This window comes from Microsporum canis, genomic scaffold (assembly GCF_000151145.1).
Source record: "Microsporum canis CBS 113480 supercont1.6 genomic scaffold, whole genome shotgun sequence".
Classification (NCBI taxonomy): Eukaryota; Fungi; Ascomycota; class Eurotiomycetes; order Onygenales; family Arthrodermataceae; genus Microsporum; species Microsporum canis.
In genome coordinates, this window is record NW_003299164.1 from 689,215 (window position 1) to 700,713 (window position 11,499).

An 11,499-nucleotide genomic window follows, 5' to 3' on the forward strand; every position below is an offset into this window, starting at 1 on the left:
AAAGGATATAATAATAAAGGTAATATAAATATATAAATACAGTTAAATCGTATCAAATGACAAGCGGCTTTTATCCTCGCAATCTGTCATTACATGAGCGCAAAAAGAAAATCATGTACGCCGTCTAAATGCTCGCTGTGGGAAGATTTACTCCGCAACCCAAACAGCGGCCATTCCCATTCCAGTTCCAACACACATGCTGGTCACGCCAATCTTCTTATTTGTTCGCTTCAACTCAGTCAACAGTGTGCTGACCTGGCGGGAGCCAGTGCATCCAAGTGGATGGCCAAAGGCAATAGCACCACCTTTGGGGTTGATCTTCTCAAATGGAAGGCCAAGTTCCTTGGAACACCAGAGAGCCTGGGATGCAAAGGCCTCGTTGATCTCGTAAATGTCAACATCTTCCTTGGAGATACCAGCCTTCTCCAGGGCAACAGGAATAGCCTTCCATGGACCCTGTCCCATGAGGAGAGGCTTGACGCCAACAACGCTGGCGGTGACATACTTGCCGATAATTTTCTGACCGAGCTTCTCAGCAGTGGAACGCTTCATCAAAAGAACGGCAGCGGCACCGTCGGAGATCTGAGAGGAGTTTCCGGCGTGGATGGAGCCGTCAGCGGCGAAGGCTGGTCGGATCTTGGAGAGCGATTCAGGAGTGATGCCAGTTCGGACACCGTCGTCACGCGAGACTGTGATGGTCTCCTCCTGCTCGGTTTTGGGGTTGGTGAACTTAACGGTAAGAGGGACAATTTCCTCGTCAAAGAGACCGGCTTCCTGAGCCTTGACGGCCTTCTGGTAGGAAGAGGCAGCGAAAGCATCCTGATCCTTGCGAGTGATATTTAGGTCTTTGGCCATGTCCTCGGATAGAACCCCCATGGGGACCTTGCAGTTTGCAGCTTCCATGTGGTTCTCGAGTAGATCGGAGAACTCTGTGACCGCTCCGGGGCTGGACCTTTCGTTAGCTTGTGATTATATACACTATGGGTGGGCGAATAATGCGGGCAACAACATACCCATACTGAGAAGACATGCTCTCGACACCGGCTCCGATACCAACATCGATGACTCCGGCCTTTATGGCATTGGCAACATCAACGATTGCCTGCAGACCACTGGAGCATTGCCTGTTGAGGGCCTTGACGGCCGAAGTCTCAGGGAAACCGGCAGCCAGAGCAGCAGCACGGAACTCCGTGGCACCACCACCAGGGGGCAACACAGATCCAACAGCAATGTCCTCGACTAGCGAAGGATCAATCTTTGACCTTTCAATCAAGGCCTTGAAAGCGCCAACCAGCAGGTCAGCAGCAGCAGTGTCCTTGAACCCACCCTTGCCGCCCTTCGTTATGGCAGTTCGAAGAGCACAGGTTATAACGATGTCATCTGGCTTCTTCTCAAGGATAGCCGCGCTGCCACCCTTGCTCGGGTTCACTTGCTTGGTGATTTGAGCAAGACGCTGGTATGCTGAAGAGAAGTATCACATGTTAGTATCACTCCTGCCGGCTGTTCTATGACGTAGGCACTTACTTTGAGACATTTTGAGTGAAGCGAAGGGGGTAGTAGGTAGGTGGTAGAAGGCAGCTTTCTAGCGTATGTGGTATAGGTCGGATGTCGAAAAGAAAGGAACAGAATGAGTGTATCTTGGGGCGTTGGTCTCTCTATATATACATCTCCATCCACCGAGCATCTGATTCTCCCTGATTTTTGCCTTTTTTCGAAGGGAAACTTGGGGAAAGTTGCCGAGGCACATGGAATATAGTTTACCCGTTTCCGCGATTACGTTATGGGCCGAGCTCACGTGAAGCGGTTTTCTCGCTGCTTGGAGGGAAAAAAGCCCATGTGAATATTCGACGGCTTATGAGATTATAGATCGCAAGTTGTTCAAGATGTCATTTGCTCCTAGATCGCTCGCTTCGAGCAAAGGCTTGTGGTGCGCGCATAGCCGACTCAGCTTAGCCTCGCGCATAGATATTGAGCTGGTAGATAATCCTCCCCTCAGCTACTCTACAACTCCCTAGGAATTGAATATCAATCTAACAGAAGCCTCAGACACGGTCGTTTCCTCCCCAGTCCTTCAGTCGCAGGCTCTCTACCGCACATTCAAGTCAACCATCTCTCCGTCATGTCTGTTCCATCTACAACTCGCCTTATACCTTGCCACTCCGTTCTCCTATGCGCACAAAGCAAGAAACAGCGAGGCTAGCATCCCGCTCCTTCGTATCCTCCAGTAGCAATGCGGCCTCTTCTACCTCTACGGATCCAGTCGAAGAAGAGTATACCAATCCATACAAGGCCAAACGAAGATGGCCACCAGACATGACCAAGTTGTCGCCGAAACAGCAGTTTAGGCTAGAACGAAAATACAGACGTCGCTCAAAATTAAAATGGGCTAGACCAACGTGGACAAAGTGGACAAAATTGGTACAATGGGGTCTAATTGGATGTATGTGTTCGGCTTTGTTGCTTAGTATATGGAATACCTTTCTTTGGTGGTCTCTTACTTTGTCAAGAGAAGCAAAGCTGACAATTTCCACCTTAGTTGTTTTGGTATACTCAGTCTTATTTATGGAAATGAAGGATGGCGGTACCAATCCATTCCAGGGGGTAAGTAACATTCAATCCTGCTCACCGTGCGAGCCATGCGCTAGAAGGTATGAACTCTATTGGCTAACCATTGTCCAACAGTTCCGTGAGTATATCAAGACGCTCTTTGATGATTCGGTTTTGTCCGCACGCCGACCTGCACTTCGGAACGAGCCTACTTCCCCGATTGAAAAGACCGAACGCCAGTGAGAAATATAACGAGCTCTGGCTACTGTACAAATATATACTGTTGATCCCCTTTCTTCTGGTGTTAGCGGCATTTTCCTTATCCTGTTGTATTCATAGGATTGCACCTCTCTCCCTCGTGTTCAGAGGGGTGGTCCGAGGTATCTAATATTCTACCTATTTCCAGCAACACATTGCCGGAACTGTATGATAGAGTGTATAGTATCGTGGTTATAGGTGATTGGGTATCTATGGAGCCTTATAATGGGGCTTGGTGGGAAGCAATAGGGGGCAACCTAGACATCTTTTCATCATCAAATGGACCAAATGACTCGATATTCCGCTTATTGAACGCTGGAAGTCGACATAACATTTTTTACTTATTAATTTTAAGGTAAGCAACCTTCATTTTTAAACTTACGCGGGGTTGCAGATAAGCTCACAGCCGCAACTTCAGCTCAGCCTCAGCTTTCAGCTCGTTGAAGAAGCTCGTCTGCTTTTTCTGACAGACTGACCGCCGGACATTCGATTATCCTCATCGTTGACTGACTTCATTTCTGCTCCAGGTTAAAAGTGTTACATCTTTGTTCAAAGATGGCGTTTCGCAAAGTAAAGATCGGTATCATTGGGTATGGCAAAGCCTCCATGTCGTGAAACCCTTCTCTTCTATTTACTTAACGTTTGCTTACATTCCTTTTTATTTGATATTTAATACGTAGCTGTGGAGAGGTATCACAGGTGATACATATACCAAACTTCCAGCATCTATCGGATATTTTCACTGTCACTTACCTCTGTGACGTCTCTGCTGGGGCTCTGGAGCATTGCAAGAGCAAAATTTCGAACCCTAACCTATGTACTACTAAGAATGCGGAAGAGCTATGCCAATCTGGAGACGTCGATGTCGTTCTCGTTGCGAGCAACGACGCTTACCATGTACCGCATATCCTCCTCGGCCTGAAATACAACAAGTTTGTTTTCTGCGAGAAACCGATGGCTCTATCACTGAAGGATGCTGAGGTGGTGTTGGAAGCAGAAAGGCTTTCATCGGGCAGGGTAATGGTTGGGTACATGAGACGGTACGCGGGAGCTTTTCTCGACGCCATCAACGAGATAGGTGGGATTGGCGAGATATCTCATGCAACCGTCCGGGATATCCTGGGTCCAAACTCATGTTTTATTTCACAGTCAGGGACTTTCCCAAAGAAGTTCTCGGACCATAGTGAGGATGATGCAGCTGAACTTGCTACGAGGACAAGACAAGCTCTGGAACAGGCGTTGACGGTTGAGCTTGGTATACCAGTTAATCCAACAACTGCTAATATGTGGCAACACCTTACGGGGTTGGCTTCTCATGATTTGAGTGCTATGAGAGAGTGTTTAGGTATGCCAGCTAAGATCCTCGGCGCTTCTATCTGCTCAGATACCGGCCCTCAGTTCTGGAGGTAAGCCTTTCAAGTCTATTCTAAGTTAAAAGAAATAATACTGGATAAATAGCTGATAATCTGTAGTGCCTTGTTTAAGTATACGGGGTTTGCTGTCTGCTACGAGTCAGGATGGGATGAGATACCTCGATTCGATGCAAGCATTGAAGTATTCGGAAAGACGAAGACCGTGAAAATTTGCTATGATACCCCATATGTCAAAGGGCTACCTACGACCATGGTTGTTCGGCAATTAGGTCCCAACGGCGAATATATTGAATCCACCGTTCGAAAGACCTACGAGGATCCGTTCACACTAGAGATGAAGGAGCTATACGAATCTGTTTTGGATAATAAGAAGATTATCAAAACAACCGCGACGGATGCGTTGGCGGATATTAAGATTTTTCAAATGATAATGAAGACTGGGTATACACAGTTGCTATAAGTTTGCCGGATTTTGTCTTATTTTTTTAAGTATCTATTCATGGTATATTGAATATGATGATTCTCTAAACGCCCTATCGGCAGTTGGGCTTGAACCACATCATTCCCTCCAGCCCCCTGTTTATCTGGGCTGTGCTTGAAGATACATTGCATTTCCTTGCAAAGGCATACCATCTCGCCCCACAGCGAACCGAGTGAAGTTCGACAAGGCTTGGTGAAGTACTTTTTGCTCCATAGAGAATATCCCAACCGAGACCCAACAGAATATCCACCAGCGGACCTTGGCCACCAACCCCCAGCTTAAAGGAACACTGAAGTTCTGCATACACACATACTCAAAGTATATAGGATACCAGCCGGATTGGTCCCAGTCCAGGAGCCAGAGACGGAATTTCTCATCGACGATAATATTTCTTGGTGCGAGGTCTTGGTGCGAGAAGGTCAGGGGGGAGTGCCGGTCTGGCTCGAACGTTGACGTGCAGGTTGATGTCCTATAGGCCTTGCGTTTCCGTGACGAGGAGACGTTATACCAGAATCGTACAAAAGCCGTGATAGTTTCGGAGCTGGCGTGAGGTGGGAGACCATAATAGTTCCCTAGCCACATGGACCTGCATTTTCCGTCGGAAAGAGATCCAGCAGTTTTCGACGTCAAGGTTCGCATCCGACGAACAAACCGCCGTAATTGCATAGCGAGAAGTAATGACCTGAGCCAGCTAAGGGAGACCCAGGCCTCCTCCAATGTGTGGCCCCTGACTCGATCCGATATAACATAAATGTTATTATGATGATGACTTTCGACGACTCGTTGGATTCTCGGCACCGAAATCCCTAGCTGCCTTGCCCGTCTAATTGCTAAGAGGGCAGCACTCTCCTCGCCGCGAGGATACCGTTTAGCGACCAGATTTGAGGAAAGGAAGAAAAGGCTAGATGATCCTTGGGATACGTTGGATCTATTAATATGATGGACAAGGGTCTCCTCATCATACTGATAGAGTAAATCTTCTTCAAAGTTGGCACACATTGTAGCTGGGCCTTGTACCCTGCTAGGCCTATGGATGCAAATATGAGAATATCATGTAGCACTTGTGTGCCCTTTTTGGTGAGGAATGCAACGAATCGGGTGCCAAAAGGAGCCCTGTTGGACGTACCGGATACCTCATCACGTGGCTTCAGCTGCGATGGCGCAAAGTGTGTAAAGGTAATAGGTTCTTCGATTTTATTCATTAATAATAGAATAATAATCTGGAGAGAAAAGCTATGGGCAGATATGCTAAACAATAAGCACAATGCGAGGTGCGGTCCAATCTTGCAAGGAAAAATAACTCCAGAACCATAGAACATATACCAAAAAAGTATAAAAGAAGAAAAGAAAAAGTGGTCATAAGGTCATTCCAATAGGAGAGCTTTGGGTCGTTAATCATATCCATCTGATGTTTCTTTGGATAGGTTAGGTGAAGGGTTCACTCTCATCACCTCTATGTGTCCATGTTAGTTATGCACAACCTTAAATGGCCGGCACCCCAAGAAGATAGTATTAAGTAGTTTTCAAAAAATGTTTGAGAGAAGGGGAGCCATAGTGTAGCCATTCAGGGGAAGTAATGTGCATCGATGTAGAGAAAGAATGTGGGAAATAAGGGAAATTTAAAGATAGGATGTCATAGCCAATCATCGCTTGACTTTCTCTGCCCTGGACTTGTAACACCAACGTTCAAGTCCAGACGTGGGGGAGCTTCGCTCACAATTCCTGGCTTCTTCTTTGGGCTCTGGTTACCAGCTGTCTTCAAGGGACTGCTTGGTGGAGCATCTCTTGGGGGTCCTTCACGGACGAACTGATAGTCCCATCCATCCTCCGCAGCGGCAGCAACCCAGACCTTCAAGCCAGCATGAAGGGCGGGATAGAATTGTTCCTTGCATGTGCGGAGACTTCTTCCCATCACCTTCTCAAAACCGGATGCCTTTAGATCTGTCCTGAGTTTGTTGCGCTCCTCAGTCGTTGGCATAGATGCAATAATTCCATTCATAAGGTCTAGATGATTTGCAAGGTAACTTGTGGCCTCCCATTCAACTCCACCAATATATGGGGCAGCAGGGACAGGGGGGTGTGGTGGAGGGAAGTGGCGTTTAGAATAGGGTTGAGAAGGGTCAACTGGGTCATCTTCTAATGTTGTAACGGGGACAACATTGTAGTGATGTAAGAACATCCAGAAAACTTCCTTTGTAACATTAGTTACTTCTTTGCACCAGATTCGGTATGGCCGAGGCTGGTAAATATTGGCAATGAATGAAAGTGGCTGAGCTGTCTCTGGTGGTGCTGGGTCGCGCATATAGGAGAGGATAGTATGAGCGCGAGATGCTTGCTCATCAGGGCCAGCGTTGGATAGGAGGGTGAATAACAAACTGATAATTATTCCGCGAGTGCTGAATTCACTTGGACCTTTCTTGTCGTCATCGAAAAGCATATTTAGTAGGGTTGTGAAAAGGTGGCTCTCTATCGCGCGAAGGCGGTTGAGGGCAGTCGTAGTTGTGCATAAGGCTTTTAAGCAAAGTAAAACTTCGTGCATGAGCGTATCTTCATGTTCCTCCCTGAATATCAAGTTAGTATAGAATTTTTTTTTAAATTAACAGCATTTCTCTAAGCTTACCTCCACTCCACTTTGATAACCCTGTAGAGTAACTGTATGAGCTCGTCCATTCCTCCACAGGACATGAATTCAGTGACCCAGGTTACAGTTTCATTTCGCAGCAAGATTCGAAGTTTGTGAAGTTTGGTAATCTCAACAATTTCTGGTTTTTGCACCTCTTTAAGGTAATGAACAAAATCTGATGGTTCGTCGGCATCCTTGGGGGTGCGTATATACTGGAAAGAGCTAAGCACAGACGCGGATATGCCACGGGAGGAAGAACTAGAAGGTCTGGAAAAGTCCACAGACTTAGGGCGCTTGGAAGGAGTAGTTTCCGCTTTTTTCTTGGATGTAGAGGAATCATTTTTCGTGAACGTACGGCTCCGAGCTCGTGTCTTGGTTGCTGATTTACCGCGGGATCCACCCTCGGGGTTCTTGTCAGCTTCCTTGTCACTGCTGAAGAGTCCAAACCTCTTCTGACTTGAGGAAGATGGGGTAGTTGGCGTCATTTCATGTTTGTTCACGAAGTCTGCTTTGATATTGGTATCCAGTGCCCTCATTTTATCACGCATGTTGAGAGGGATATTTCGAGATTCCTAGAATACTAGTAAGTCACTGTTTGTGGCAAGTGATAAAAGGCCAAACTAACCAATAGCTGCTCGAACGCGTTTTCAATAGCGGTGGATTTAGGGTCATTCTGTCTAGTATCTGTGGTGTGCTGGTCCTTGGCATTGAAAGCTGCAATTGCAGCCATAACCCGGGAGCTTCTACGTCCATTCGAGATTCTTCTTTTCCCTGGGGTCTCGTCGGACTTGGTTGAATTCTGAGAGTTACTGGCAGAGCTGCTTTTCCGTTCAGGAACATTTGAATTGTGCGGACCTAGAGGACTTGGCTTACGACCCGCTGCTAGCATCTCCCTAACGCCGGAAGAAGTAGAAGGGATAGAATCCGATTTACGTCTTGACTTGTCGGAACGTGTGAGACTCGGTCTATGGTGATCATGGAAGTTTCTCTGCTTTGATGGAGAATACCCCTGAGGAGTGTAAAGCGACATTTCCTCAGCCACTGTCCGCCTGTCCTGTGGAACATAACGGGAGACGGGGTTAGGGTCCGGGGCCAAATTTGGGATATAAACACTTGCGGCAGTAGATGTCGTGTCATCGAAAATGTCAGAAGGAGAGAAATTCTCTTTATCCCTGGATCCGGAGTGGTTGTCCTTTTGGCGAGGCTGGTTCTTCCTGAAAAGCGATGATAAGCTGGTGGACGATTTTGTCTTCTTTGGTTTGTTCCTTTTGGGAGCTTCTTGCTTTACTGGTTCCTTCTGGGGCTGGTCCTTGGGGGTTTTATCCTTTAGGAGTGACTTGAGAGACAGAGTACTCTTAGATCTCTTATGAAGTGCGTTTCCAGGAGGGTTTGCATTATCTTGTAATGGAGAACGAGAGTTTGAGGCATTCCGATTAGCCTCACGATCATGATATGGCTGCTGTTGACGGTAGTGGGGGTGGTCGACCGGGAGAAAGCAGTTGGTTGCCAACGGGTTATTGGTAGGGCTGCTAACGAGGGCTTCGAAGGCAGATTTGCTTCTCTTGTGTCCACCAGATGGGAGAATTGACCTGAGAGCTGACACCTTAGATGAGTGAGGGCGTGAATCGCTAAAAATCGACGGGGTCATGGTGATAGTTTGTAGAATTGGCTGTTTTGTTGTTAGCATCTAGTTACAGCAGAAACATAGAGCAATAAACCAACCACGGGGACTCTGTCTTCAATTGAAATGTTTGTCGATGTGGGAGAGATAGTTTAAATGGAGTGTCACCTCTCTCTCTCCCTCTCTTGGTGATTGTTCGAGGAGAGAGATCCGATATTGTTGTCGATGGGCGGTGTTTACGCTGTCCCGGAGAGAAACAACTGGCTGGCGATGCAGGATCGAAGGCGGAGGAAAGCATATAAATACAGATCCAGAAGAGAAGAAGAAAAAAGTACGCCTTGAGGGCCATCCACAAATCATCATGGACCGCTTCACTTCGGTCCTGCGTCGCAGCGCCGTCGATGTTCGTTGTCACAGCAACGGTAAAGGCGATTTGTTAGTGTTTAAGTATCATGTAAGCGCGCAGTTTCTTTGCCTGCAGGACCGTTTTTAACATACATACGGCACTCTTCTTCCATAGTAATATTCCGGGCTATTAATTCTAGGGATCTCTCTGTTTTTCTGTTTATTTTTCGACGGCAGCCTTGTTTATTAGTTATACTGGAGTGTCATCGGTTTGACACCGTGTAACCGGTGATGTCTGGTTACTGACAGGCGCAAACCGGGAAGACGTATACCTACGGACGGGAGATGACAGAAGAGAGAGAGAGAGAGCGCGATCGAGGATAAAGATGAGGTGTGGGAAAGGGTTATATAGATCGTGTGAATCGTGATACATGTTATGCCCCTCTAGATGTTACATTTTCAGCAGTAAGGAGGGTTAAAAGGTAAAAAAGACACAAAAGCGCTACGAGAACGAAACTGAAGAACGCCCTTGTCCAACGCCATTTATTGTTAAAATGAACTGCAGGACAAGAAACCGCAGAGAGAGCACGGGGTTACATCAGCCACCTGCGACCTCCTTCATCTTATTCTGCTCAGGTGGCTCATCAATGAACTGCGGAGGAGCAACCTCATCCTGCATAAAGGACGGGATGGACTCCTCCCCGCCCATGGCTTGTTCGAACATGGCTTCTTCTCCAAGAGCCTCCAGCTCGGCGTCCAGGTCCGCCTCGTCGACGTCCTCGGGCACGTCATACGCGCGACTGATGCTGTCCTGGATCTCGTTTCCAATATCCATCAAGTCCTGCATCTCGTCCTGCATACGCTCAATCTGGTCGATGTCCACCTTGCCGTACTGCTGCTTGAGGGATTTAGTTGTAGTCTTCATTGCATCCACGGTCGTCATGACGTTGCGTAGGTTATCCTGCATCATCCCGGCCTGTTCCATATTCCAGGACTGCTGCGAGAGCTGATCGCGCTGGCCCTCATATCGCTTCCGTTGCTGTAGGACCTTGAGAGCCTTTTGGCGGATGGCAGTCTTGCCTGGGCCGTCGCGCATCTTGGACATCTTTGCCTGGTAGGCCGTCAGTTCGGCGTTTAGGGCAGCCAGCTTGACGTCTATACTTGATATCCGGGAGTCGACCTGCTTCGTATTAGTCGCTCTTCTACTCATCCTTCCATCACACCCTTCTAGAGCACACATACACTTGAAATCGCACCCTCCAGCGTCGGCTTGGGAGCTGTGTTCTTCGTGCCAAAGAGCCGGTTCATCTTGATTAGTCTGCTCTGTATATACTTGACTCTTCAGCTACTGTCGTCTTAATATCTCTTCTCCTGTACTTTCTTCCTCTTCTTCTCTTATTATATCGTGCTTGTCTTATTATTATCGTTGCCTTTTCTTGCTGCTTCTGACATCAGATAAAGTACTCACGTGACGCCTCCTTCTTGTGGGGCGCGAAACTTCAAACTTTCGAAACATCAAAAAAAAAGGCTTGAAGTTGCCGCAGTTGACGCTCTTCTTCTTCTTCCTCTGCCTTTCTTCTGCTCCTCTTCGCTTTTTCCACTGCTAAACGCCTACCTCGGGTTGCCAGCGTGACGTGTTTAGCATCATAGTTCCTTTTTCGCCATCAGATACATGACCAGCTAGCGCCGGAATCGTGCGATCTATTTCCCCGACAACGAGCAGTTGGTTATTATTTTGATAGAAACCACCCACCACACCAACCGGAACGCGAGAACCGGAAGCTTGAAGATCGTACGCAGAGAACCCAAAAGGAAAAGAAAGAAAGGGGGAAAAAGGAACTCCAGTTTCTCGTTTGATTCGGTGTTCGTCTGAATATATAGTGGCCCCCTTTCTCTTTGCCAGGTACGTCATATTACGGTACTCAAACCATCGAGCCTCTTCCTTCTCTTCAGCGGCGGCCTCCCCCCTCCCAATAACACACTCACATTCATACATGCCAGGTTGACCCGGCTATTCCTTCAGTAGACTAACAGCCATCTGTCCGCAGTCTCGACCTGCTAGTGATTACATTCCTTTTCCATTCCCCTCCTCGATCAATGCGAATCTACGAACGATCTTGGACTGTTTTACGAAGCCTCCGGCCTCCGCCCCATCAATAATCAATTCTAGAATATTGTACTGCCGAGTAGACCAATACTACCTGAATTCTGGATTACTTACTTTTCTTTACTTTCTTTTACGCAAAACAAA

The 11,499-nt window shown here is 47.4% G+C and overlaps 6 protein-coding genes across 6 annotated transcripts; 2 read left to right on the forward strand and 4 right to left on the reverse strand.

Annotated features, from left to right (window-relative positions):
• Window positions 1–147: 147 nt before the first annotated feature.
• On the reverse strand, window positions 148–1,551 carry MCYG_06391 (3-ketoacyl-CoA thiolase; the record flags this gene model as incomplete). Its single annotated transcript, XM_002844381.1, has 3 exons — window positions 148–946; window positions 1,014–1,461; window positions 1,525–1,551. The coding sequence occupies 3 exons, from the start codon at window positions 1,532–1,534 to the stop codon at window positions 148–150; spliced, it is 1,257 nt and encodes a 418-aa protein (XP_002844427.1).
• Window positions 1,552–2,169: 618 nt separating this feature from the next.
• Window positions 2,170–2,790, forward strand: MCYG_06392 (conserved hypothetical protein; the record flags this gene model as incomplete). The annotated part of the gene is made up of 3 exons (XM_002844382.1): window positions 2,170–2,440; window positions 2,537–2,601; window positions 2,683–2,790. 3 exons carry the CDS (start codon window positions 2,170–2,172, stop codon window positions 2,788–2,790), a joined length of 444 nt encoding a protein of 147 aa, XP_002844428.1.
• Window positions 2,791–3,360: 570 nt separating this feature from the next.
• On the forward strand, window positions 3,361–4,638 carry MCYG_06393 (myo-inositol 2-dehydrogenase; the record flags this gene model as incomplete). Its single annotated transcript, XM_002844383.1, has 3 exons — window positions 3,361–3,395; window positions 3,486–4,211; window positions 4,278–4,638. The coding sequence occupies 3 exons, from the start codon at window positions 3,361–3,363 to the stop codon at window positions 4,636–4,638; spliced, it is 1,122 nt and encodes a 373-aa protein (XP_002844429.1).
• A 120-nt stretch (window positions 4,639–4,758) lies between these two features.
• On the reverse strand, window positions 4,759–5,658 carry MCYG_06394 (ankyrin repeat protein; the record flags this gene model as incomplete). Its single annotated transcript, XM_002844384.1, has 1 exon — window positions 4,759–5,658. One exon carries the CDS (start codon window positions 5,656–5,658, stop codon window positions 4,759–4,761), a length of 900 nt encoding a protein of 299 aa, XP_002844430.1.
• A 634-nt stretch (window positions 5,659–6,292) lies between these two features.
• MCYG_06395 (GTPase binding protein Rid1) lies at window positions 6,293–8,930 on the reverse strand (the record flags this gene model as incomplete). Its single annotated transcript, XM_002844385.1, has 3 exons — window positions 6,293–7,220; window positions 7,280–7,854; window positions 7,908–8,930. The coding sequence occupies 3 exons, from the start codon at window positions 8,928–8,930 to the stop codon at window positions 6,293–6,295; spliced, it is 2,526 nt and encodes an 841-aa protein (XP_002844431.1).
• Window positions 8,931–9,846: 916 nt separating this feature from the next.
• Window positions 9,847–10,556, reverse strand: MCYG_06396 (charged multivesicular body protein 5; the record flags this gene model as incomplete). Its single annotated transcript, XM_002844386.1, has 2 exons — window positions 9,847–10,428; window positions 10,491–10,556. The coding sequence occupies 2 exons, from the start codon at window positions 10,554–10,556 to the stop codon at window positions 9,847–9,849; spliced, it is 648 nt and encodes a 215-aa protein (XP_002844432.1).
• Window positions 10,557–11,499: the final 943 nt, after the last annotated feature.